At 42.3% G+C, this 27,084-nt stretch overlaps 1 protein-coding gene across 2 annotated transcripts in view; it reads right to left on the minus strand.

Annotated features, from left to right (window-relative positions):
- Positions 1–27,084, minus strand: part of DOT1L (DOT1 like histone lysine methyltransferase) — a 177,243-nt gene that overhangs the window by 99,395 nt on the left and 50,764 nt on the right. For both annotated transcript variants that reach the window (XM_073546030.1, XM_073546023.1), the window contains exons 2-3: positions 2,285–2,328; positions 129–203 (exon numbers count right to left, since the gene is read on the minus strand). In XM_073546030.1, the coding sequence (XP_073402131.1) occupies positions 129–203; positions 2,285–2,328 (119 nt within the window). The remainder of the gene's footprint in view (positions 1–128; positions 204–2,284; positions 2,329–27,084) is intronic.

Here is a 27,084-nt window from a genome sequence, read left to right on the forward strand (position 1 = left end):
CCAAGATAAAACTTACAAGCCTCTCCATTAATTGTAGGTCAGAAAACTTGCAAGATCGGCAGTGTATCAAATATTTATTTTCCCCACTGTATCTTACATATATATGTAAGTATAGTAGAAAAGCTGACCTTTTTGTGTCATAGTCTATAAGAACATAGTTCTCCATTGCTAACTTCAGATCGGGGATCTCCTCACATACCCACCTAGCAGAGGAATAAAAAGGAAAAGCTATATTATAGTAACATTTTAATTTGTAAGCAGGACCTAAGGAAATAAACAACCATGACTACGGAAAATTAGCAATTCTGTAATTTTACATTAATTTAGCAAAAGAGAAAGTTACAGTATTCTATGGATGGGACCATGGCTGACATTAGTATGGCATCGCACCTCAATGCTCAAGGGACAATTTTTGTTGGCAATAGAGGATTATACTATGACAAGACCTTAGCTGCTGCAGACCTGGATTTGGAAGCATCAATTCAATATATTCAACAGAACATGAATTTCTCACTTGAGAGGCTATGCTCACTTCACAAAAGAATAAATGATGGTTCATTTTTGCTTCCTAGATTCAAAGTATGCCATATGAGCTGTGTGGATGGAGCACAAAATAGGGTAACCCTAGTTAAGGAGGAAGAAAAAATGGTATTGCTCACCTAGGGGATGGTATGGTGCCCGTTATTTAAAATTCCACCTTCTGCTGCCATAGGGATACTTCACACTAAGCGAGATCGCCAATGCGTCACCGATTTTGTGACGCGTCAGCGATCTCGCTGTGTGTGGCACGCATCTGCAACCGACACACCCCCCCCCGGGTATCGCTGATCGTGCAGGAATGTCCTGGGCCATTTTTTGATCTTTGGTCTCCCGCTGGCTTGCACGCATCGCTGCGTGTGGCAGCGGGAGACCAACAATCAGCGAGCTCCCAGCGCTGTAAGCAGACGCTGGGAGCTGGTATCCAAGGTAAATAGCGGGTAACTAAGCTCGCGCGTCCCTTAGTTACCCGCTGTGTACCCTGGATACCAGCGTGCTTGCGCTGGGAGCTGGTATCCAAGGTAATACGTGGGTAACTAAGCGCCGCACGTGCTTAGTTACCAGCTGTTTACCTTGGATACCAGCTCCCAGCACGCTGGTATCCAGGGTACACAGTGGGTAACTAAGGGACGCGCGCGCTTAGTTACCCGCTATTTACCCTGGTTACCAGCATCCTCACTGGTCCTGATTGCTGGCGAGTCTGCCTGTTTGAGAGCTCACCAGTGATCATGTAGCGACGCACCAGCGATCCGGACCAGGTTGTATCATTGTCGGGATCGCTGGTGCATCATTTAGTGTAATGGGACCCTTAGGTTGTTTTAATAGGACAGCACGTTTCAATGCTGGGAGGCGTCTATCTTAAACCAACAGCTAATTTTTTTTTTTGTTAACTTGATAAAGATACCTTGAAAACACTGCATTAAAACATGTTATCCTAATAAAAGAACCTTCATCATCCATCTTTGCAGAAAGTGTTTTTCCCCACCAGCTCGGCGTTTTAAAGTTTTTGCATTATTTTGGACATACGGTAAATGCAAAGTATAGCAGTTCTCTAAAATAGTTCTCATTAAAAGTTTCCAACTATTTATCTGTTTAAGTGTTAACAAGTTCTTTATTTCACATGTTCAAAAATGGTACAAACCCTGAGATATTAATTGGGTATTGGAAGAGCTTGTACACAAAACTCTACAACATGGGCAGAGGGAAGAGTGTCTCGGAGGTTTAAAAGCCTATAGACAAGGAGGAAAGCCGTATCCTGCTAGATTGCACGGAGCACCAGGAGATATAGGACCACTCTTTTGACATATATTACATAACCTAAGTAAATGTGCCCAGCTATTTTACCCAATCACATCATTATATGTTATAACCATGTCATCATTGCAGAAATTTTCTACTATGCAAGACCAGTTTAAGGCTTGGGCTACACAGCAACTCTGGCCACAACAGGCTCTGAAGGGACCAACATTCCCTTGGTACCGCTGCTACATGAATGGGGGTCGCACTGTGATACCTACACTACTGTGACAACATCCATCTGAGTGATTATTTTTTGCACCTTGCTTGTCATACTCGTTTAGACATCGTACAGTGCTACAATGTGGCAACGGCACAGAGTAAACTTCAGGCATGCTGGACGTAGCCTATAAAAGGCATCTGAAAGTAAATTTTCTTACTAAAATAAACAAGGTTAATCTGGTAAGCTACATCACAAACCTGTTTAATATAAAGTAATGAAATAACTTACCGGATGGTCTCAATAATTTCATGTGCCGCATCATGATGCTTATCCTGCAGAATAAAAAAAAAAAAAAAGCCATCAGCTCCGCAATTGTTGGTGGTCGTCACATTGACAGGCTACATTGTATACAGAAAATGGAGATCATCAGAGCAACTATCAGCAGATTAGTGGTGCCTTTGGAATGTGGGTATTTGAAGGTGTGAAGTCATAAGCGACATTGAATAGACACAATTAGCAATATCCACAAGTGTCGATGCTCATTGGGCATAGTGTTTCATGACTCGAAAGGAAACACTTATGTGCGACCATAACAATGCAAAATATGCAATAAGACACCTGGCAGTTCAGTTCATGTATTAATTGCTTAACAACCCATGACAGACAGCCACCGCATGTGTCATACCTGCCACAGGCAAGTGCTGGCTGCCAGTAATGGATCTAGCCATATGCTGCTCAGTGTACAGTGGCTGGTGAAAGTATTCACCCCCTTGTCATTTTTTATATTTTGCTACAGTATATCACAACCTGGAATTACACTTTTTTTTTTTTTTTTTTTCAGGGTTTGCATCAGTTCATGTAAAGCACATGTTCATAGTTTGAGGCTTTTTTGTGAAGCAAACAAATAAGACAAAATAACTGAAAACTTCAGTGTGCATAACTATTCACCCCCCTACATTCAGTAATTTGTAGAGCCTCATTTTGCAGCAATTACAGATGCAAGTCGCTTTGGATAAGTGTCTATGAGCTTTCCACATCTTGACACTGACTAGGATTTTTGCCCATTCCTCAAGGCAAAACTGCTCTAGATCCTTCAGGTTAGATGTTTCCTCTGGTGAAGAGCAGTCTTCAAGTCTGATAACAGATTCTCAAATGGCTTAAGGTCTGCACTTGAACTAGTCCACCCCAAAACATTTACATGTTTCTCCTTAAAGCACTCAAGTGTTGCTTTAGCAGTATGCTTTGGGTCATTGTCTTGTTGTAAGGTGAACTACTGTCCCAGTCTCATATCACTGAGACTGAAATCAGTTTTGCTCAAGAATATACTTGTATTTTGCACCATCCATCTTCCCCTCGACTCACACCATTTTCCCTGTCCCTGCTGCTAAAAAGTACCCTCCTATCATGATGATGCCACCATGTTTCACTGTGGGATGGTGTTCTTGGGGTGATGAGCTGTGTTGGCTTGGTGCCAGACAAAGTTTACCTTGGTGGCAAAAAAGTTCAATTTTGGTCTCATCTGACCACGGCACCTTCCTCCATACATTTGGGGAGTCTCCCACATGTCTTTTGGCAAACTAGAAACAAGCCTTACAATTATGTGTAAAGGCTTTTTTCAGCCCAATCTTCCATAAACGCCACATCTATGGAATGTACGGCTTATTTTAGTCGTATGGCCAGATACTCCTCAGCAGCTCCTTCAGGGTTACCTTTGGTTTCTGCGCTGCCTCTCCAATTAATACCCTCCTTGCCTGGGACGAAAGTTCTTGGGTGCGGCCCTCTTTAGGCAAGTTTAGGGGATTATTATTATTAGCGATTGTTTTTTTTGTTTTGTTTTTTATTATTATTATTATAACCAAATGCCAATCCGGACTTGTCCTTCTCAACAACTTTGTCCCTGACTTGTTTGGAGATCTCCTTGGTCTTCATAGTGTTTAGTTGGTGGTGCCTCTTGCACCATGCATATGCATTAAAACGGCAGCCGCTGAGGGGTCTTAATCCCCCCCACTGCCATTTTAAAATGGTGATCGGGAATTAGACTATAGCGCCCCACAGAGTCTGAAAATTTATGGGGTCTAAGCTACCGGGGTAACCGAGACCTTGGAGAACATGATCAGGGCCAGATAATACCATCCCCGATCACATGATCGCTGTTATTCAATGAATAACAGCGATCACGTTAAAAAAAAAAAAAGGAAAAAAAAGTGTGCATGCTAGTAAAATCATTTTTCTCTTTGGACATAATCTGAGTAAAGGGAAATAATGTCCCAAGCCCCCCATTCCCCCACTTATTTTATCATTTTTCTTTCATTCTTTGGTCTTAGGGATCGCTTTTTCAAAAGTTAAAACATAAAAAAAAAATTGTGATAATATGGTGACCAGTGTTGAGGATTTTGAACCCAGAGGTTCTACACAGAATTTCATCACATAAGATTCTGTCATATTGAATGTGATCATTAGCGATGAGTGCCAGTGCTCACTACTTGAGTTTGCATCGGGGTGGTCGAGTATGCACAGATTATCGCCAGTACTCAAGTGACATGCTCGGGTCTCTGATCCGCATGTTTTGTGGCAAAAAAAGGAAAAACATGCAGGGTTTCCTGCCATACACGGGCAACCCCTGCATGTTTTTTTGGGTGTCTAACAGACACGAAACATGTAGGATGTAAGGTCTCGAGCACCTCACTCAAGCCAACCTGCAATACTTGGGTGCATACTTGAGCACCCATTGTAAACTCAAGCAACTTGCTCTCATCACGACAATGACGACATTCAATATGACAGCCTAATACAATCAAATTCTGTGTAGAACCTTTGGGTTCAAAATCCTTAATATCTCTCTGGATAAAATCATTGAATGGTGTAGTTTCCAAAATGGGGCCACTTGAGGGGGTTCCACTCTTTAGGCACATCAGGGGCTCTCCAAATGTGACATGGCATAAACCCTTGATTCCAGGCATTCTTGCTTTCAAGATGTCAAATGGTGTTGTTTTCCTTCTGATCCCTGCTGTGTGCCTAAATAGTAATTTTTCCCCACAAATGAGGTATTGGCGTACTGAGGAGAAACTCCACAACAAATTTTGGGGTACAGTTTCTCCTGTTTCCCTTGGCTACAATAACATTTTTGTGGGAAAAAAAAAACAAAAAAAAATGTTCATTTTCGTTTTCCAAATTCCAATAATTTCTGTGAAATGCCTAAGGGGTTAATAAATTTCTTGAATATGGTTTTCAGGACTTTGAGGGGTGCAGTTATTAGAATGGTGTCATTTTTTGGTACTTTCAACTTTAAACCCTAACGTCCTAACAAAAAAAACATTATGCTTCAAAAATTATGCTGATATAAAAGTAAACATGTGGAAAATGTTATCAATTATTTTGTGTGGTATAATCATCTGATTTAAAGGCATAAAAATTGTGAAATTATCACTTTTTTTATATATATTTTCCTAAATGTAAGAAAATCCTATTGACCAAAATATACTACTAACATGAAGTACAATGTGACACGAAAAAAACTCAGAATCAGTGGGATCCCTTGAAGCGTTCCAGAGATATTGCATAAAGTGATACTGGGCAGATTCAAAAAAAATTTGGCCTGGTCCTTAAGGTCAAAATTAGCTCTGTTACTAATGGGTTAATGGTGTTGCAGCCCCTGTAGCCTTTCAGAAAAGGTGTATATACTGACAGATCATGTGACAGATTGCACACAAGTGGGCTTACTGTCACTAAGCATGTGACTTATGAAGGGAATTGCTTGCACCAGAAATTTTTAAGGGCTTCCTAGCAAAAGGGGGTGAGTACATATGCACATGCCCATTTTTAGCCTTTAAATTTAAATTTATGACAATATTTTTCTCACTTCACCAACTTAGACTATTTAGTGTTGATGCATCACACAAAAATCGGTTGTAATGTAATAAAGTAGCTAAACAGCCGGGGGGGAATGCTTTCGCAAGCCAATGTATACACAAAATTACAGCGGAAGAACATATGGAATACACAGCCGAGTTACCGTTGAGCCACAGAGATAAGAGGACTGTAATCCTGGCAAGCGCAAATACGTGAAGTAAGGCTGTGTGCACACGATGCGGATATATAGCGGATCTGCAGCGGATTTTACCGTGCAGAAACGTTGCATATCCGCATTGTGATGTACAGTAGCCTTAAATTCAATGAAGAAAAAACCCGACGCTGCAGATTTTTCCACGTGGTTTTCCTGCGGTACAAAATCCGCAGCATGTTACTTTTGTGCGGTTTTCCACCTCCCCTGTCTCCAAATCCGCAGTGGGGAGTCCGCAGTAGAAAACCGCACAAAAAACGCAGGAAAAACGCATTAAAAATGGAAGAAATCCGCAGGAAAAATGCAGGTCATTTGACCTGCGAATTTCTTCCAATCTGCGCGGAAAAATCAGCAGGGCAAAAAAGTCCATCTGCACTCAGCCTGAACGTCCTTTGGTGATGATCTCACATGTAAAGCACCAAGGAATAAATGTCGATATAATAATAACCAAAACAAATTAATAATACAAGACCATCAACCTAATATATTTGGGCATCAAATCCCACTGTTCAGCAACAGCAAATGTATCCATGTAGATCTATCATAGGGTGAAAAAAAAACTGAATTCTGGCATACCTTAAGGGCATGTCACACTAAGATATCGCTAGCAATATCGCTATAACTAGTGACGTTATAGCGATATTGCTAGCGATATCGCTGTGTCTGATACTTACCTACGACCCGCTCCCCCGCTGGTTATCGCTGATCGCGCAAGAACGTTCAGGACTGTTTCTCGTCGTCAGCTTCCTGCGGCGCTTCCTGCTGTGACAACGAGCGACGCGTGGAGCCGGGCGGGAGAACGCAGGATCGCCTGGTGTGACAGGTAAGTAGCGATCCCCGTCCCCAGCGATGTCGCTGGTGAGATCTGCATGTGTAGCAGCTCACTAGCGACTACTTAGCGATGTACCAGCGATCCTGACTGCATCATATCGCTGGTCGGGATCGCTGGTACATCGCTAAGTGTGACAGTACCTTTAGTCATATTGTATCAAAGGTTCATGATAATATAATCAGAAAACCTTAAAACCGAATCAATGGCAAACACGTGCCCACCTCTTCATTGTCCCATGATGCTACAATTGTATTTTATCATAAAGTACAAAAAGCCACCAAGAGGAAGAGGCGATAGATCATTTTTGTAAACAATCAGGTTGTTTGGAGTCTAATGTTAACCCCTTAACGACCACCGATGCGCCTTTTAACGGCGGAAGTTAAAGGGAATATGTCACTCCATTTTCGGCCTATAAGCTGCGGCCACAGCCATCAGGGGGCTTATCTACAGCATTCTGTAATGCTGTAGATAAGCCCCCGATGTAACCTGAAAGAGAAGAAAAACAAGTTAGATTATTCTCATCGGGGGACGCGGTTGGGTGCCGCGGTCCGGTCCGATGCCTCCCATCTTCTAGAGATGACATCCTCCTCCTTACTTCTACCACGGCTTCTGTGCAGGCGTACTTTGTGCCCTGTTGAGGGCAGAGTAAACTACTGCAGTGCACAGGCACTGGGAGAGGTCAGAGAGGTCCAGCGCCTGCGCCCTGCAGTACTTTACTCTGCCCTCAACAGGGCACAGAAAGTACACCTGCACAGAAGCCGCGGCAGAAGTAAGGAGGAGGAAGGCAAAGTATGGAGATGGGTGGCGTAGGACCGGACAGCGACACCCATCGGACCGGACCATGCCCCCCGGTGAAATAATATAAATTGCTTTTCTCATCTTTCAGGTTACATCGGTGGCTTATCTACAGCATTACAAAATGCTGTAAATAAGCCCCTGATGGCTGTGGCCGCATCTTATAGGCAAAAATGGGGTGACAGATTCCCTTTAAGAGTACTTATTCCTCTTCACCACTTTTTAACAGCGCTGGGAAATAAGGTTATAGCGCCCCCAGCATCGGAAATTCTCCAGGGTCTTGGCTACCAGGGGTAGCAGAGACCCCGGAGAACACGATTCGGATCGGTTTTACCGTGCCCAGTATCTTGATCTCAGTTCACCAAATAACGGCGACAGCAAACAAAAAAAAGTCTGCTTTCCCATTTATTTCTCTCTCCTCTGATATGATCTAGCACATCAGAGGAGAGAGAAATGGGGTCCCCTCCCTAGCGCCCCCGGTACCTGTAGTGCTCCCTGGTCCCTCCAGCTCTGTCCCCACCGGCCTCTTCTTCTGGGAAGGGAATGACGGGCGCAAGTGCGCCTGCCGAGATCTGCAGGCAGGCACCGGACAACAATTGAAGATTCCTCCTATTGGTTCATTTTAATCAATGTGATAGACCCCATCACAGTGATCAAAATAAAAAATAGTAAATCAAACCCCTCTATCACCTCCTTAGTTAGGTAAAAATAATAAAATACAAAAAAGGTTTGTATTTCCATTTTTCCATTAGAGTTAGGGTTGGGGCGTTGGAGTTAGGGTCAGGGGTAGGGCTTTGTTAGGGTTAGAGTTAGAATTAAGGGGTTTCCACTTTTCTGGTACATCAGAGGGTCTCCAAGCGCAACATGCGCTCGCCATTGATTGATTGATTGCATCATTGGACTCAGGAGAAATTGCACAACAAATTTTGTGGTCCATTTTCTCGTTACCCTTGTGAAAATAAAAAAAATTGGGTCTAAAGAAAATTTGTGAAAAAAGTATAATATTCATTTTTTCCTGTCACGTTGCTTTAGTTCTTGTGAAGCACCTGAAGGGTTAATAACCTTCTTGAATGTGGTTTTGAACACCTTGAGGGGGCAGTTTTTAGAATGGTGTCACTTTTGGGTATTTTCTTTCATATTGATCCTTCAAACTCATTTCAAATGTGAGGTGGTCCCTAAAAAAAGGTTTTTGTAAATTTTGTTGTAAAAATGAGAAATCGCTGGTCAACTTTTAACCGTTATAACTTAATAACAAAAAAACTGTTTGCAAAATTTTGCCGACGTATAGTCAATATGTGGGAAATGTTATTTATTAACCATTTTGCTATTTTGTGAGACACCACTCTCCGATTTAAGGGTACAAAAAGTAAAAGTTTGAAAATTGCAAAATTTTCAAAATTTGTCAAATTTCGGTTTTTTTTCATAAATAAACGCAAATTATATATCAAATAAATTTTACCACTGACATCAAGTACAATATGTCACGAAAAAAACAATCTTTTAATCAGTGGGATACGCTGAAGTGTTCCAGAGCTGTAACCACATAAAGTGACAGTGGTCAGAATTGTAAAAATAGGCTTGATCATAAAGTCACTAAGGGGATAACGAACCATTCGCTTTCAAAACATATTTAAAATGAAATACATGTATGCCACATTAAATATTGCTGGAGCAGGTAATAATTTTACATAACACCATTCCACTTCTATCTCCGGGAAACATATGAATACAAGGACAAATGGGTGTTACTCCGGGCACTGCATACTCCATCCCATCAGCTTACGACTAGTGAGCCTCATTGGTGTATGCCAGCGTTCCCCAAACTCCAGTCCTCATGGACCCCAACATGTCATGTTTTCAGAATTTCCTTAGTATTTCACAGGTGATGGAAGTATCATCAAGGCATCAGGAATTCTCTCACGTGTAACACTATGGAAATCCTGAAAACATGACCTGGAGTCCGTGAGGACTGGAGCTTCGGAACCACTGGTGTAGGCTGTTAGCAGGATGATCACATGCCAGCCCCAAAGATGACAAGGAAAACACTTGTCATATGTCTGCTGAAAGGCCACAAAAAAAAACAAACTTTTTTTTATACGTTCACAGAGCTTCCATGAATATATGGCAGGAAAAGCACGCATTCGCCCCATTCAATATGCCTTTCCGGGTCAAATACCTCAAAACGATGCGATTCTCTGACAGAGCCACTGACGTCAAGGAGGCAAATAGTCTAAAATATTAATCTTTGGACACCTTCGGCAATCTTTCCATCAGCATCCATCTTGAGTGACTGCTACTTATTACGGTATGTAAAGTGGTTGTCCAGGTTTGTCACCAAAGTCTGCAGACACTCTGACTGCAGGCTTGCGAATGCTCACAGCGCACACTGAGGATTTCCCGGGCCTGTGGCGATATGCACACTTCCGGCCACATTCCAACTAGACGTACGCTGCCTCGCTTAATTAATATTTATGGTGTTCTATTGTATAGCACAGAGAGACTGCAGACTTCTGCATAAAATCTGGACCACCCCTTCACCTTGAGCCATTTGATTCAATATTATAGGCGTGGATTTAGCCGCCCAGATGTGTTAGCCCAATTCATCACTTGCGACTTGAAGTCAATATTTTTACATAATTGTACTCCAGCACCTTAATGGAATATAAAATCCCCCCCCCCCCCCAATTATGTTTTTGCGCAGTTGAGGATTAACGCGAGACATTATGCGTAAAGTGTTTCAATGCAATCCTATGGGTGCGGAATAAACGCGATTCCACAGAAATAATGAACATGCTGTGGATGTTGCCATTATGCGATTCCACAGCGGTAAAATCCGCAGCATTGACACAGCAATTGCGGAGCCCACATGATTGCATGGGTGCGTTTTGTTAGCGTTTTTTAAGCGTTTCCGCAGCGGAAAAAAAAAGCGGCAAAAACGCTTAAAAAAACGCAACGTGGGCACATAGCCTAAAAGGTTCATGCCCTTTCATTTTGCTTAAACCTCCCAAAGTTAATAAATGTTGGTGCTAGTTGTATTTTATGTAGCGTTACAGTACATTTACAGTGAACGTTTCACCAGCAGTTCGGTCCACTATAGTGCGTACAGGGACCAGACCCAAACATGGCACTCGGAGATTACCGGCACTGGCTCCCCTCCGGCTTCTGCCAGCGAGCAGAGAACGTGCAGCAGATGTCAGATGTCTATTACGACACTCTGCTGTGGAAGCCAAGATAAATCGGCGCAAACCCTGTTCAAGGTCATGTAATCTCTGATGCCTTAGACAACATTGACAGCGGCATCTTAATAGTTAACAGTGAGAGGGGACTTCCTCTGTATCCAAACTGCACCCGCCCCGGCTACCAGCAGGGTCTAATAGCTTGTATATCAGTGTTAAAGGGAACCGGTCATGTGAAAAAAAACATTAAACAGTAGGCTCTGTAGTGATACACTGCTGAGCTGGCTGTCAGTCAGTGCTAGGGTGTGAGTATAGTTGCCACTCCCTATGTACTGAGGGGTGACAAACGGCGCCGTCAGCACCCAAAGCTGCTGGAGTAATAAAGTTCATTCAGAATGCTATTAACCTGCTCAGATGGGGTGCATTAATGCTGAGCCAGCTGTCAGTCAGTGCCGGGGGTACGGTTACAGCAGCCGCTCATTATGCACTGAGCGATGACTGAAGCAGCACCCCTATGACTGAAAGCCGGAAGCTGGACTATCCTTACATTTGACTTAATTTAGACACTGACTACTTTAAGTGTAGAAGCACGGTAGAGAAGTACGGCAGAAGACAATGTTCTATACCTCTCACAAACATACCACGTCAAATCATTAGTCATTTCGAACGTACTCGCTAGAAAGATGTAAAATACAGAGATAATGAAAATGTCAACAGCCCCTGGCATAATTCAATTCCTCACATGGGGACATAACACTAACTACCATCCCTTGTTATATCACTGGATGAATACCCAGACAGATTATGTGTTGTTTCCAAAACGGGCTCACTTTTCAGGGGTTTCTCCTTTACCGCTACTGCAGGGGCTCTGCAAAAGCAACACGATGCCCAACACTAATACAGCAGAATCTGAGCTCCAAAAACCAAACGGTGGTCCTTCTGGTCTGGGTCCATTAGAGTGCGCAAGTAAAACGACCAATTCACCTCTAGATAAAAGTAGAGTTGCACTTTATAAGATCGTGAGAATATACCAATTCAATCACTAAATTGGCAGACCACATTGCCTCCCCAATCACCTAACCGTAACCCAATCGAGATAGTCTGGGAAGAGTGAAGAAGTCAAGACATGTTGAGGACCTCTAGCAACTCCTTTAAGAAAGTTGCACACCACTCCAGTGACTACATGAAGCTGCTTGAGAGAATTCTGAAGGGGTGTAAAGCGGTCATCAGAATAAAAGGTTAACACTGGTTCTGGGTTGTTTTACAAGTTTCTTTACACCTTTTCTCCATGTGCGTTTCATCGTGGTTTTGCTGCTTTAAGTCTAAATCTACAATGTACATACCGATAAGAACAAGCCAAACCATTGCATGAACAGGTGTGTCCAGACTCTTGCGTGGCACTGTAGGCCCCAAGAAGACCCTAAAAAGGTTACTTATAAGGGAAGAAAAAAAAAGGTTTTGAAATTTCCCTTTAAAATAAAGGTTGCTGCTAAACATGTAAGGTTTTCTAACATGCTAAAAAACTTAAGGACACTGAATATTTGTTTGTTAAAATTCTAAGTTAAAAAATTGCAAATTTGTGCAAATTTCCGGCAAAAAGATTTTTTTTCATAAACACAAAAAGCATATTGACTTACAATTACCACTGAAGGTATGGGCACACAATCAGTGATCGCTGCAGGTTGGACGCTCCGTACTTGTGCAGCATCAAATCGGCAGCGTCCTGACGTTACAGCATAGTGGATGGGATTTCAAGAAATCCCATGCCCATTATGCATCCATAGACACCCACAATTCACCCGCCAAGACGGACATGTGGCGCGTCTTTCCAGACCACAGCATGGCAATTATGCAGAGACGAGAGTTTCCGAAAGAGAAATGTCACTCATAGAATGTATTGGACGTGGTGAATCCGCACGGTTCAGTGACCACATGCAGATTCAACTGCGTTCAATAGACGGTAGCGATTTGGACATAGGGCATGCTTGCTGCTAATTCCCGATTGTGTGCACCCAGCCTAACAAAGTACAATGTGTCAAGAACAAAAACAAAAGTTACACAATCCAAAAATAAATCACTAGGATATGTAGAAGCATTCCAAAGTTATAACAGCATGTAGGGACATGTCTGTTTTGAAAAAACTGTGGTTAAGGTCAAAACAGTGTAAAAAGAGGGGGAAAAAAAAAAAAAAAAACACGCAAGGCAGTGTGCAGAATTTTACACAAAAACCATCAATGAATGTCACATGATAAAAGACTTCAAGGAAGCCAAAAATGGTGACTTGGGTCCGTAGTATTGAGAGCACTTCTCCCAGTTTGGGAAGCTGCTCTTAGTTATTCCTAGTCCTGCATAGTTTCCTGGATAAAAAAAAAAAAAAAGTAGAGACACCATGTTTCTAGCACAAATGTTGCCGTAAGCCCCTTATAAGGCATGAAACATAGGTTTATTTTTAAAACCACACTACTCCACCAGAGGAAATAGTAAGCTGCTGGCAGCCAATGACAAATTACGTGTGCCGTGTTCTTGAACCACGGCTCCCTTGAGTCAAGAATGTATAAACAGCGCGGAGAGAGTCACACATTGCTGGAATAGCACAGCAGTGAGGCTCATCTCTGGACAGAGGAAAAGTTCAGATCAGGGCAGGCAGCTCGACGTGCTTACTACAGGACTGTGCCCCGAGCCCAGGGATGAATGCTGCCAGTAAGCTATGCAGGCCCCATTCATCATTGGAAGTGAGGTTTTCCGGTCACTCTGTCTTGTGGTCTTAGTTGATCTTTTTAAAGGGGTTGTCCAGGCTTTTCACAATCTTAGTGCATATCTGGGCTGCAGAATGCTGACAATAAGTAATTTACCTTCTGTGGCCAGTTTGCAGCGTTTGCTAGATATCATCTCTTGCTTTTAAGAAAAACGTCCGGGGGGGGTGGGGGGGGTGTTCTGGCATTGAAATGAGAACTGGTTGTTTCCTCCTCACTAGTTTCACTTTCCATAGATCACTGTTCAGCGTGTGTCTGGGGGAGGAGCAGCTGCTCTCTGCACTGAGGCTGCTAGAGGGGGAGGATTTGTTACTGCGTGATGAGGGCTTCTTCATGTGGTTGGGGAGGGCCTGTTGCTATGGAGGGTGGGGTTGTTGCTATTGAGGGCAGGTTTTTAGTAGAGTAGGAGGAAACGACCAGTTCTCATTTCAATGCCAGAACACACTCCCCCCGGACGTTTTTCTTACAAGCAAGAGCTGATATCTAGCAAACGCTGCAAACTGGCTACAGAAGGTAAATTACTTATTGTCAGCATTCTGCAGCCCAGATATGCACTGAGATTATGTGAAAAGCCCGGACAACCCCTTTAAGCCAAATTCTTCAGAACAGCACTAAAAAAATACATAGATATTGCACAATAAATTGGTACCATTTCAAAAGTTGTAACAGACTAATTATGCGCGAACATCTGGTAAACAAAACCCTCCCACAAAAAAATAGAAGGCACAAATTAACCCCTTAATTACAGTCTTTACGCATAAAAAAAGGGTGGCCGCTAAGGGGCTTTATTCCCTTATAAGGTAACATGGCCCTCAGAGTTGGAAAATCTCCGGGGTTTCAGCTACTGGGGGTAGCGAAGACCCTGCCTGAAGAACACAATCAGGGCCAGTCTTTCCATTACCCAATCACTGTTAAATCATGGAGACCATGTAAAAAATAAGTGAGATCCGGTGTGAAAATCATTTCTCTCTCGTCTGATATGATCTAACATGTCAGTGGAGAAAGAAATCGTGTCTCCAGGAACCACATGGTAACTTAGTACAGATCTGCCATTCCCTGGTCCTCGTCTCAAAGTAATATGGCGGCCACTCTGGTAGTGCGCCTGCTGAGACCTGCTGGCCATCGCGGGAATTTTTCCTATTAATTGGTGACTTTTGATCACTGTGACAGACTGCCCCGCCCCCCCTTCCTCCTCATGTCATCCCTTTAGATTAAATTTTTTTAAAAACTTTTATTTCCTTTATTCTTTGCACTTAAGAGATAGGCTTAAGGTTTTTTCAAAGGTTACAGAAAAAAATGACAATATGACGACCCGTTATCAAATTATGTGCAGTACCTGTAGGCAGGGCTGTGGAGTCGGTAAGCCAAACCTGCGACTCCGACTCCTCAATTTCCCTTACACCGACTCCGACTCCACGACTCCGACTCCCACACATATTGCTTATATTTAAGTGAAAAATTTATTGTAGTACAATGTGAACCTCAGACATTTAATCATTTTTATGATCCAATAATCAAGATATTTATATAGAACAGAATATATATTGGTGTACTACCCGGTTTTCATTCTTTTTGGTACAGATACGATATGGATAGACAGATATGGATAAATGGATGGATAGAGCAGATTTCTAATCTGCTTTTGCTATTGAAAACATTATCTATGAGCTCAAAAACCTTTCAGGTGATGCAGTTTTTTAAAAAGATGATCAGCTTTTGCAGCTGAAAAACGTATCCTCAAAAAACACAGGAAAAACGCTGTGTGTGAATGTAGCCTTAGATCAGGAATATAACAGCCATTTATAGGACATTTCATAACTTTCCCAAACTCCTATGAAAAAATATTCAGCACATCCTGCATTGAATTACTGTACCCAATTTATTATATATTTTAGGAGTCGGAGTCGGTCCATTTTATACCGACTCCAACTCCGACTCCACCAAAATGAGCACCGACTCCGACTCCACGACTCCGACTCCACAGCCCTGCCTGTAGGTTCAAAATGCTCACTATACCCCTGGATAAAATCCTTGAAGGGTGAAGTTTCCAAAATGGGGTCACTTGTGGGGAGTTTTTTCTGCTGTTTAGGCCCCTTAGGGCCCCTACAAATGCTACATGGTGACCACAATCTCTCTCAGCCAAATTTGTTTTCCGAAATTCAAATATTTCCCCTTCCTTTGGACAAACAATCTTTTAGACAACATGTGGGGTATCGTTGTGCTTGCAGGAAAGTGGGCAACAAACTATGGAGTCCACTTTTTGGTGCTACCTCTTGCAAAAGTGAATAAATTGGGGCTAAAGCAATATTTTAGACGTAAAATTCAAATTATTTTTTTTATTCCACTTTGCATTTATTCCTCTATAGCACTTGATGGGTCAAAAGTATTTCAGGGGTGCCATTTTTAAAATGGTATAACTTTTGGGGAGTTTACAATATAGAGGCTCCTCAAAGTCCATTGACACCTAAGTCCCTAAAGAAACAGGTTCTCTAACATCCCAACAAACTAAAGTGACATTTGAAAAATGATGCAGAAGTAAAGTAGACATGTGGGAAATGTTATTTATTATTTTGTACCACATGACTAACTGGTTTAAGTACAAAAAAGCAAAAGAAAAAAAAAAAAACAAAAGCTGACTAGTTCTCAGCATAAAGGAATACTCCCAGTTTCAGGAATGACTGTTCTTTATGGTGCCCACTATCACACACGTAAGGCAGATGGATTCAATCAACAGCATGTAATTACATTTCTATTCATAGAACTCTCTTACTCACGGTGAAGTGTTTCTCCACCTCCTCGTAAAGTTTATTCTCGTCAAACCCAGCCACAATGAGTCAGATGGTACAGCGTGTAAGAAAACCAGAGGTTTACTTTAGACTGAAGGACCTGTTCAATAGTCTCCCAACCTAGGAGAGCCACATTCCACAACCGCCAATCTGCTCTTGGAGGGATTGTCACTTGTCTAACCCACACAGTGAAGAACACAAACATTACAAGGATTAAAGAGCGAGATTTATACTACTGAAGTGTGAGAAGTTACCCCTCTTTCTGGCTGCAGTTTGCTTTCCATAACTTTGTTTCACACTTGTCATCTGTATACAATCTGATTTTTTTATAGCAGCTATTAATAATTTACATCTGGGGTGGGGAACCTTTATTCTGCCAAGGGTCATTTGAATATTTAGAACATCATTCGTGGGCTGTACAAGATCAACCACCTGAAAATGATCCTGCTATATTTGGCGAGTTCATTATGGTGACTGGCCCTAATGTGATGGCTGGAGGGGCTTCTCTTTGGTGCCGCCGCGATATTAGGTGGTATTAACCCCTTCACCCCCAAGGGTGGTTTGCACGTTCATGACCGGGCCAATTTTTACAATTCTGACCACTGTACCTTTATGAGGTCATAACTCTCGAACGCTTCCATGGATCCCGGTGATTCTGACATTGTTTTCTCGTGACATATTGTACTTCATGTTAGTGGTAAAATTTCATTCAAATAACTTGCGTTTATTTGTGAGAATAACGGAAATTTGGCGAAAATTTTGAAAATTTCGCAATTTTCCAACTTTGAATTTTTATGCCCTTAAATCACAGAGATACGGCACACAAAAAACTTGATAACTAACATTTCCCACATGATTACTTTACATCAGCACAATTTTGGAACCAAAATTTTTTTTTGTTAGGAAGTTATAAGGGTTAAAAGTTGACCAGCGATTTCTCATTTTTACAACACCATTTTATTTTTAGGACCACATCACATTTGAAGCCACTTTGAGGGGTCTATATGATGGAAAATACCCAAAAGTGACACCATTCTAAAAACTGCACCCCTTAAGGTGCTCAAAACCACATTCAATAAGTTTATTAACCCTTTAGGTGCGTCACATGAAATTTTTTGAATATTTAAAAAAAAAATGAACATCTAACTTTTTTACATAAAAAAATACTTCAGGTTCAATTTTTTTTATTTTACCAAGGGTAACAGGAGAAATTGAACTGCAAAAGTTATTGTGCAATTTGTCTTGAGTACGCAGATACCTGATATGTGGGGGGGAACGACTGTTTCGGCGCATGGCAGAGCTCAGAATGGAAGGAGCGCAGTTTGACTTTTTCAATGCAAAATTGGCTGGAATTCAGATTGGACGCCATGTCACGTTTGGAGAGTCCTGATGTACCTAAACAGTGGAAACCCCCTACAAGTGACCCCATTTTGGAAACTAGACCCCCCCAAGGAACTTATCTAGATATGTGGTGAGAACTTTGAACCCACAAGGGCTTTACAGAAGTTTATAACGTACAGCGGTACAATTAAAAAATCATATTTTTTCCACAAAAATGATCTTTTCACCCCAATTTTTATTTTCCCAAGGGTAACAGGACCCTAAAAGTTATTGTGCAATTTGTCCTGAGTACGCTGATACCCCACATGTGGGGGTAAACCACTATTTGGGCGCATGGCAGAGCTCGGAAGGGAAGCAGCGCCATTTGACGTTTTTGGCTGGAATTGAGATTGGACACCCTGTCGCGTTTGGAAAACCCCTGATGTACCAAAACAGTGGAAACCCCCCACAAATGACACCATTTTGGAAACTAGACCCCCTAAGGAACTTATCTAGATGTGTGGTGAGCATTTTGACCCCCCCCAGTGCTTCACAGAAGTTTACAACGCCCGGGCGTGAAAATAAAAAATTCGAATTTTTTCCACAAACATGATCTTTTAGTCACCATTTTTTTATTTTCCCAAGGGTACCAGGAGAAATTGGACCCCAAAAGTTGTTGTCCAATTTGTCCTGAGTATGCTGATACCCCATATGTGGGAGAAAACTACTGTATGGGCACACGTCGGGGCTCGGAAGGGAAGTAGTGACGTTTTGGAATGCAGACTTTGATGGAATGGTCTGCGGGTGTCATGTTGCCTTTGGAGAGCCCCTAATGTACCTAAACAGTGGAAACCCCCCACAAATGACACCATTTTGTAAACTAGACCCCCCAAGGAACTTATCTAGATGTGTGGTGAGCACTTTGACCCCCCCAGTGCTTCACAGAAGTTTACAACGCCCGGGCGTGAAAATAAAAAATTCGTATTTTTTCCACAAACATGATCTTTTAGTCACCATTTTTTTATTTTCCCAAGGGTACCAGGAGAAATTGGACCCCAAAAGTTGTTGTCCAATTTGTCCTGAGTATGCTGATACCCCATATGTGGGAGAAAACTACTGTATGGGCACACGTCGGGGCTCGGAAGGGAAGTAGTGACGTTTTGGAATGCAGACTTTGATGGAATGGTCTGCGGGTGTCATGTTGCCTTTGGAGAGCCCCTAATGTACCTAAACAGTGGAAACCCCCCACAAATGACACCATTTTGTAAACTAGACCCCCCAAGGAACTTATCTAGATGTGTGGTGAGCACTTTGACCCCCCCAGTGCTTCACAGAAGTTTACAACGCCCGGGCGTGAAAATAAAAAATTCGTATTTTTTCCACAAACATGATCTTTTAGTCACCATTTTTTTATTTTCCCAAGGGTACCAGGAGAAATTGGACCCCAAAAGTTGTTGTCCAATTTGTCCTGAGTACGCTGATTTCCCATATGTGGGAGAAAACTACTGTATGGACACACGTCGGGGCTCGGAAGGGAAGCAGTGACGTTTTGGAATGCAGACTTTGATGGAATGGTCTGCGGGTGTCATGTGCGTTTGGAGAGCCCCTGATGTACCTAAACTATTGAAACTCCCCACAAGTGACCCCATTTTGGACACTAGACCCCCCACGGAACTTTTCTAGATGTGTGGTGAGCACTTTGAACCCCCAAGTGCTTCACAGAAGTTTATAACGCTCGGACGTGAAAATAAAAAAATCATTTTTTTCCACAAAAATGATATTTTTGCCCCCAATTTTTTATTTTCCTAAGGGTAACAGGAGAAATTGGACCCCAAAAATTGTTTTGCAATTTGTCCTGAGTAGGCTGATACCCTACATGTGGGGGTAAAACACTGTTTGGGCGTATAGCAGAGCTTGGAAGGGAAGGAGCACCATTTGACTTTTTCAACTCAGAATTGGCTGGAATTGAGATCAGACGCCATGTTGCATTTGGAGAGCCCCTGATGTGCCCAAACAGTGGAAACCCCCAATTCTAACTCCAACCCGAACCCCAACACGCCCCTAACCCTAGCCCTAACCCTAGCCCTAACCCTAGCCCTAACCCTAGCCCTAACCCTAGCCCTAGCCCTAGCCCTAACCCTACCCCAACACACCCCTAGCCCTAACCCTAGCCCTAACCCTAATGGAAAAATGGAAATAAATACATTTTTTTATTTTATTATTTTTCCCTAACTAAGGGGGTGATAACGGGGGGTTTGATTTACTATTTATGGCGGTTTTTATGTTTGGCGGCTGTCGCACGCTAAAAGACGCTTTTTATTGTAAAAATAGTTTTTGCATCACCACATATTGAGAGCTATAATTTTTCCGTATTTTGACCCACCGAGTCATGTGAGGTCTTATTTTTTGCGGGACGAGTTGACGTTTTTATTGGTACCATTTTCGGGCACGTGAAATTTTTTGATCGCTTTTTATTCCGATTTTTGTGACGCAGAATGAACAAAAACCAGCGTTTCATGAATTTCTTTTGGGGGGGGTGCGTTTACACCGTTCCGCGTGCGGCAAAATTGATAAAGCGGTTTTATTCTTCGGGTCAGTACGGTTACAGCGATACCTCATTTAGGTCTTTTTTTATGTTTTTGTCGGTTTTATGCAATGAAAACTATTTTATATAAAAAATAATTATTTTTGCATCGCTTTATTCTGCGAGTTATAACTTTTTTATTTTTTCACTGATGATGCTGTATGGCGGCTTGTTTTTTGCGGGACAAGATGACGTTTTCAGCGGTACCATGGATATTTATATGCGTCTCTTTGATCGCGCGTTATTGCACTTTTTGTTTGGCGGTATGATAATAAATCATTATTTTTTGCTTCGTTTTTTATTTTTGTTTTTTAAGGGGTTCGCTAAAGGGGTTAACTATTGGGACAGTTTTATAGGGCAGGTCGTTACGGACGCGGCGATACCTAATATGTGTACTTTTATTGTTTTTTTTTTATTATTTTCAAAAAATGAATTTATTGGGGAATTTTTTTTTTTTTACTAATTTATTTGGCGATTTTTTTAAATTTATTTTTACACTTTTTTTTTTAATTTTTTTTTTACTTTATTACATAGTCCCAGGTGGGACATCACTGTCCTGTGACAGATCGCTGATCTGTCACATCACAGATCACTGTGACAGATCAGCAATCTGTCACAGGCAGTGCACAAGGCTTCCTCATGCCTGCGCTTTGCAGGCACTGAGGAAGCCAGCTTCGCCAGGCCCCCGAAGGCCCCCGTCGCCATCTTGGATTCGGGGGCCTGGAGGAAAGGAGCCCCCCGCAGCAGCGCTGCACATTGCGCTGCCGTGGGGGGCTCAGGGAAGCACGGAGGGAGCCCCCTCCCTGCCGATGCTTCCCTTTAACCCCCGGTACACCGCGATCATGTTTGATCGCGGTGTGCAAGGGGTTAACGTGTCGGGGGCGGTCCGTGACCGCCCCTGACACATTGTGCCGGGTGTCAGCTGTGATAATCAGCTGACACCCGGCCGCGCTCAGCGGCGCTCACCACGTGGGCGCCGCTGATCGCGGTAGACGTACTATCCCGTCCCCGGTCATACGGGCCCGGGTACCGTGGACGGGATAGTACGTCTCATGTCAGGAAGGGGTTAAAGATGTTGCTACTCGCAACTGCTTTTCCGGGTTTGGGTCTGTCTGAAGAACAGTCGACTGATTTTTTTTTTTTTTTAACCCCCTTCATTATCTGTTTTTGCCCTTTCATTTTGTTATCCCCTTATTCAGACAAGCCATAACTATTTTCTGTCCACAAACAGAGAGCAGCTTGTTTTTTGCTGGAAGAGTTGTATTTTTGAATGACACCACTGATTTACCATATAGTGCAATGGAAAACAGGGAAGAAACTCCAAGTGTGGTGAAATTGCACAATTGTTTTTTGTGTTTCTTATTTACCATGTTGACTATATGGTAAAATTTACCTGGTAATAATTCCCCAGGTCAGTACGAGTACGCAGATACCAAACATATCACATTTTTCGGACTACAGTATAAGACACTTTTTCCCAAAATAATTTGGAAGCTGTGGGCTTTAAGAAAATGGCCACCAGGAAAGAAATGCAATCCAGCGCCGACACAAGGACCGCAGCATCCCACGCCATTCCCCTACTCCAGGCCTGCAGCAGTGCCCAACTTCTGCTGCCGGCTTCCTGAGGAAGTGACCACGCCTCCTGTTACCCCGTTCCACCGCCACGTCCCCCCAGCTAAGATACCTTAAAGCGAACCTACCTACAGTCCTGCTCGAGCACAGGTATCTCATTAACTGAAAACTTCCAACACAGACTACACAAGAACCACAAGACGAATTTCTTCACCCCAGGTGTCAATTTAATCAGTGTTAAGCTACTTTCAAACTTGTGTTAGGAGGCGCAGCGGAGGGCCGCCGCTAAGCTCCGCCCCGGACGCGCCTCCTCCAGTCAGCTCCTCCTATGGGCGCATGACGCTGCATGCGATCAGCATACCCTATATTTAGCGTTGGGTACGCTGCCGTGCGCTGGTATGATTTTGCCGGCACGTGCGCATAAAAATGCAACACGGTGTGTTTGGCGCACGTCGGCACAGCACCAAAAAGGCGCACGCGCCGGAAAAATCATACCAGCGCAACCCAACGCTAAATATAGGGTACGCTGATGCAGCATCATGCGCCCATAGGAGGAGCTGACCGGAGGAGGCGCATGACGCAAGTCTGAAAGTAGCCTAAGGCTGGTTTCACATTAGCATTTTTTAAGCGCAGCGCATCGTGCGCGTCAATGCACATGCGCCTCTACGCTTAACATGACGGACGCATGGTCTAGCGTTTGAACGCATTCGTATGCATTTTTGTGCGCGCCTAGGCGCGCCCGACGCGACCTGTTGCATTTTAGGGTCAGTCCGACGGCGTCAAAAAACGCATGCGCACGCTTGCACACGGAATGCGCCTAAATACCACATTAGTGTATGAGAACGCCCTGCGTTTGAAATCGCATGCGTTTTAAGAGTTAACATGGCTAGAAACTGGTTAAAACGCATGCGCCTAAAAAACGCAACCGCATGCAAAAAACATGATGCGTTTTTTGCATGTGTTTCTACTGCGCACGAAGCGCAGCGCTAAAAAACGCTAATGTGAAAGTAGCCCAACAGTGGCAACATGACAATGGCTGTAGTTTACTTAGCAAAGTCCTACTAACAGGTTCACTTTAAATTTGGACTATAAGACAGACCCACATCTTATCAAAATTACCTTTTTTTTACCATTTTCTTCCCCAAAATTGCATCTTATGGTCCAGTGCATCTTACAGTACAAAAATACAGTATATAGTATATCATTTAATTGGTGGAAAACAAAAATCTGAAATTCGTAACATTTTGGGGTAGATACTGTGTTAAATCGCCTCATTGCAATATTAAAATAATTCCATTTTTTTCTTTTTACGCTGTTTACGAATAGGATTAATTTATTTCATATTGTGATAGATCGGACTCTTTCTAACGCAACAATACCAAAATATATAATTTTTTTTATAGTTTTATTTTTAATGGAGCAAGCGTTTTTTTTTTTTTTTTTTATATTTTAATCCCTTACTGACATCGGACAGAATAGTACGTCCGATGGCAGTACCCCCGCTTTAATGTGGGCTCCAACAATGAGCCCGCATCAAAGCCAGGATATGTAAGCAGTTATGAACAGCTGACATGTGCCCGCAATAGGTGCGGATGGAATTGCGATCCACCCGCGCCTATTAACTAGTTAATGCTGCTGTCGCCATCGGGCCGGAAATACGCGCACCGCTGATCCCCGTCACGTGATCAGGGGTCATCGGTTTGTCGGCATGACAACCAGGTGTCTCCTTGAGACCTCTATGGTTGGTGATGCCGGATTGCTATGAGCGCCACCCTGTGGTCGGCGCTCATAGCAAGTCTAATTCTACTATACAGAGGCGATCTGAGCATCGTCTCTTTGTAGCAGAGCCGATAGCTCCATGGAGGCTATTGAAGCACGTCAAAAGTTAAAGAAAAACGTTTTTAAAAATACTAAAAAAATATAAAAGTTCAAATTACCCTCCTTTCGCTCTATTAAAAAATAAAAAAAATTCACACACATTTGGTATCACCGTGTTCAGAATCCCCCATCTCTATCAATAAAAAAGGGATTAACCTGATCGCTAAAATTGAAATGCCAGAATTACATTTTTTTTGTCGCCGCGAAATGACATTATAATGGGCGGTCAAAAGAACCTAACTGCACAAAAGTGGTATCCGTAAATGTCAGCTCGGCGCGCAAGAAATATGCCCTCACTCAACCCCAGATCACGAAAAATGGAGACGATATGGGTCTTGAAAAACTGCGCAATTTTTTTTTTTTTTGTAAACTTTGGAATTTTTTTCCAGGGCTGTGGAGTCGGAGTCGTGGAGTCTGAGTCTGAGTTAGTTTTGGTTGGAGTCGGAGTCGGTAGAAATGTACCGACTCCAGCTTTAAAAAAAATGTATTAATATTTCATAATTGAACTTTCATATGAATTTTATAAATGTTACTCAAATATATATGTTCTATCAAACTATGAACAACAGTGATAAGCAGTTCTGCTGGAGATAGAGACATTTCTTCTTGTGTGTCACTGTTCTCCACTGCTCTTATCTAATCTTATACTTGGTTAACCTCATGCTGCCCCAACCCCCCTACTTACATTGTGTGAAACTGAAAGTGAAAATGTGTTGCAAATTCTTAGTAGTAAAGCTCCTCCTCTAGACTAGATCATACTAGGTGTGCATCTTCCAAACATCTCACAGCTGCCTGCTACTCAGAAGAGGAAGACTGTAAGAAGTATTATCCTTTCTACAAACTTTACATCAGTTAACTGAGTACATGAGGAATAATAACAGTATTACTGACCACTATATCAGTTGTACAATTGTTTTTAGGAAAAACAATTGTCATTTGGATTGTGAATGCAGAATTAAAAACCTGAGAATGTCAAAGAAGCATCACATTAAATCAGCTGTATTTGAACATTTCACCATCACTCAAGATAGAAAACATTATGTCTGTCAGTGTATGACAAATGATCCAGACGAAAACAAATGCTGTGAAGCCAAGATGAGTGCATATTCAGGCAAAGATAAAAATGCTCCTACCAGAGCTTCTTATCTAAAGAGACATTTACAGCACTTTCATCCAGAAACACTGAAAGCAGTGGATGAGAAAGACTGCATCCAAACCAATGAACCAGTGCCCAGCTCTTCCAGCCAAACAAAGGAGCAGAGAACTTTGCAGCCATCAGTTGCAAGATATTTTGTCAGTGACAAAGTTACTGTGACAATGACAGTAGATACATTTAAAAAACAGATCATAGAGCTTGTTGTAAAGGATAGTGTGCCTATTTCATTATTTTCATGACCAGCTTTTATGTGTCTGAATGGGGAAATGGCCCGCAAGCTTGGTGTTTCTCTGGAGAGAGTATTAGAAAATTAGTAATCGAAGAAGCTTTTAAACAAAAGGAAGAACTTAAAAAAAACTCTCAAGGGACACTTTCTGTTTCTTAAAATGGATGCCTGCACACGTCACAGAGTGAACTATTTTGCCATCAATGTCCGATTTGTTTGTGACAAAAATGAAATAGTTACCAAGACATTGGCAGTAAAAGACACCAAAGCTCATCACACCAGTGAGTTTCTCCAGGTCTTGGTGGAAAAGGTTCTGCAAGACTATGAACTTAAAAAAGAGCAAGTTCTTTCTGTCGTAACTGACAATGCTTCAAATATGATAAGTACTATTAAGCTAATGAATGAGAGTAATGATGGTGACCAGCAGCTAGAAGAACATTCTGGGTCCACAGACACAAATGTTTGAAATAGAGGAACACAGTATTGTAACTGAGGAGCAAACTGAAGTTGCTTCAGATGAACAGCAACATGATAGTTTAGATGATCTTGTTGAAACTGTGTCAATATGTTCTTTCATTCATCACATGCGCTGTGTTGTGCATACGCTACAGCTGGCTATAAGAGACAGTCTGCAAGAAGGACATGCTGCTGCACTGATTGGCAAGGTGAGAAAATTGGCTACTGTTGCCAGAACCCCTAAAGTTGACTCAATTTTGAAGAGACGTGCTGGAAAAGGGGCAATTATTGATCAAGCCACACGTTGGGGCAGTACTTACTTAATGATTCAGCGCTTGGTTGAACTGAAAACCTTTCTTGTAGACATGGCTAACCCTCAACTGACGCTAAATGAAAGTCAGTGGAATCAGGTGACTGAGCTGGAAAAATTGCTAGAGCACCCATTTACAGTGACTAAAAAATTACAAGCAGAGGACTTAACTCCAGGTATTTTCTTAAAGGAGTGGAAGAACCTGATGTTTCGCCTGTCCCAAAGAGGAGGGTTAATTGCAAGTGGCATTGCTACATCAATGAAACAGAGAGAGGAGCTACTATTACAAAATAACATTCTTTTGGCAGCTGTTTATGTAGACCCAATGCATCGGATTCTTCTAGATGATCAACAGCGAAGTAAAGGAAAAGAAGCTCTGTTTGAAATAGCAGTAAGGATGAAAGGGTTGCAGAACAGTCAGGAGGAACAAGAAGAATTTGGTCGTCCTGCCACATCTTCACCCTCATCATCAACTGATGAAGAATTTAATTTCGAAAAATATTTGGATCTCAAGGACCGTGCAAAGCGTTCCCGCATAGAAGAGTCATCCCCATCAAGGAACACAGCCAGTACATTTCAGCAGAATTTTTCATGTGCACTAAAAGAAATTGAGAAATTTGACCGTTCATCAAAAATAACAGTGCAACAAGCGATTCCTCTGTATCCTGACATTGTCAGAGATGTTGCCCGAGTGGTTACTGCTTTGCCACCAACACAAGTTAGTGTAGAAAGGTTGTTCTCTGCTCTCAAAATAATTAGATCAGATTTGAGGGCATCCATGAAGGAGGATCTGACAGAGGCAATACTTTTTCTGAGGACAAATTTATAGATTTCTTCTTATTAACTGCATAAAAGTGTTTATTGCATATTTACTTACAGTTTAGAAAAGTTTATAAAAGTTATTTGATATATTCTAATTGTATTCTAATAAATGTAGTTTTTGCTCTAAGTGGTCTGATTACTTATATGATGGTGAGAAACTGAATAAGCACGATGTTTAATATTTTACAACAGTAAATTTGTTATGAATTGGCCATTTATGAAGGAGCCGGAGTCTGAGCCGGAGCCGGAGTCGGAGCCTGATAAAATCCAGGAGTCGGAGTCGCAACTGTGGCTTACTGACTCCACAGCCCTGTTTTTTTCACCACTTAGATGAAAAAGAACTTAGACATGTTTGGTGTCTA

This window comes from Dendrobates tinctorius, unplaced genomic scaffold (assembly GCF_039654945.1).
Source record: "Dendrobates tinctorius isolate UK_male_01 unplaced genomic scaffold, ASM3965494v1 ptg000011l, whole genome shotgun sequence".
NCBI classification, from domain to species: Eukaryota; Metazoa; Chordata; class Amphibia; order Anura; family Dendrobatidae; genus Dendrobates; species Dendrobates tinctorius.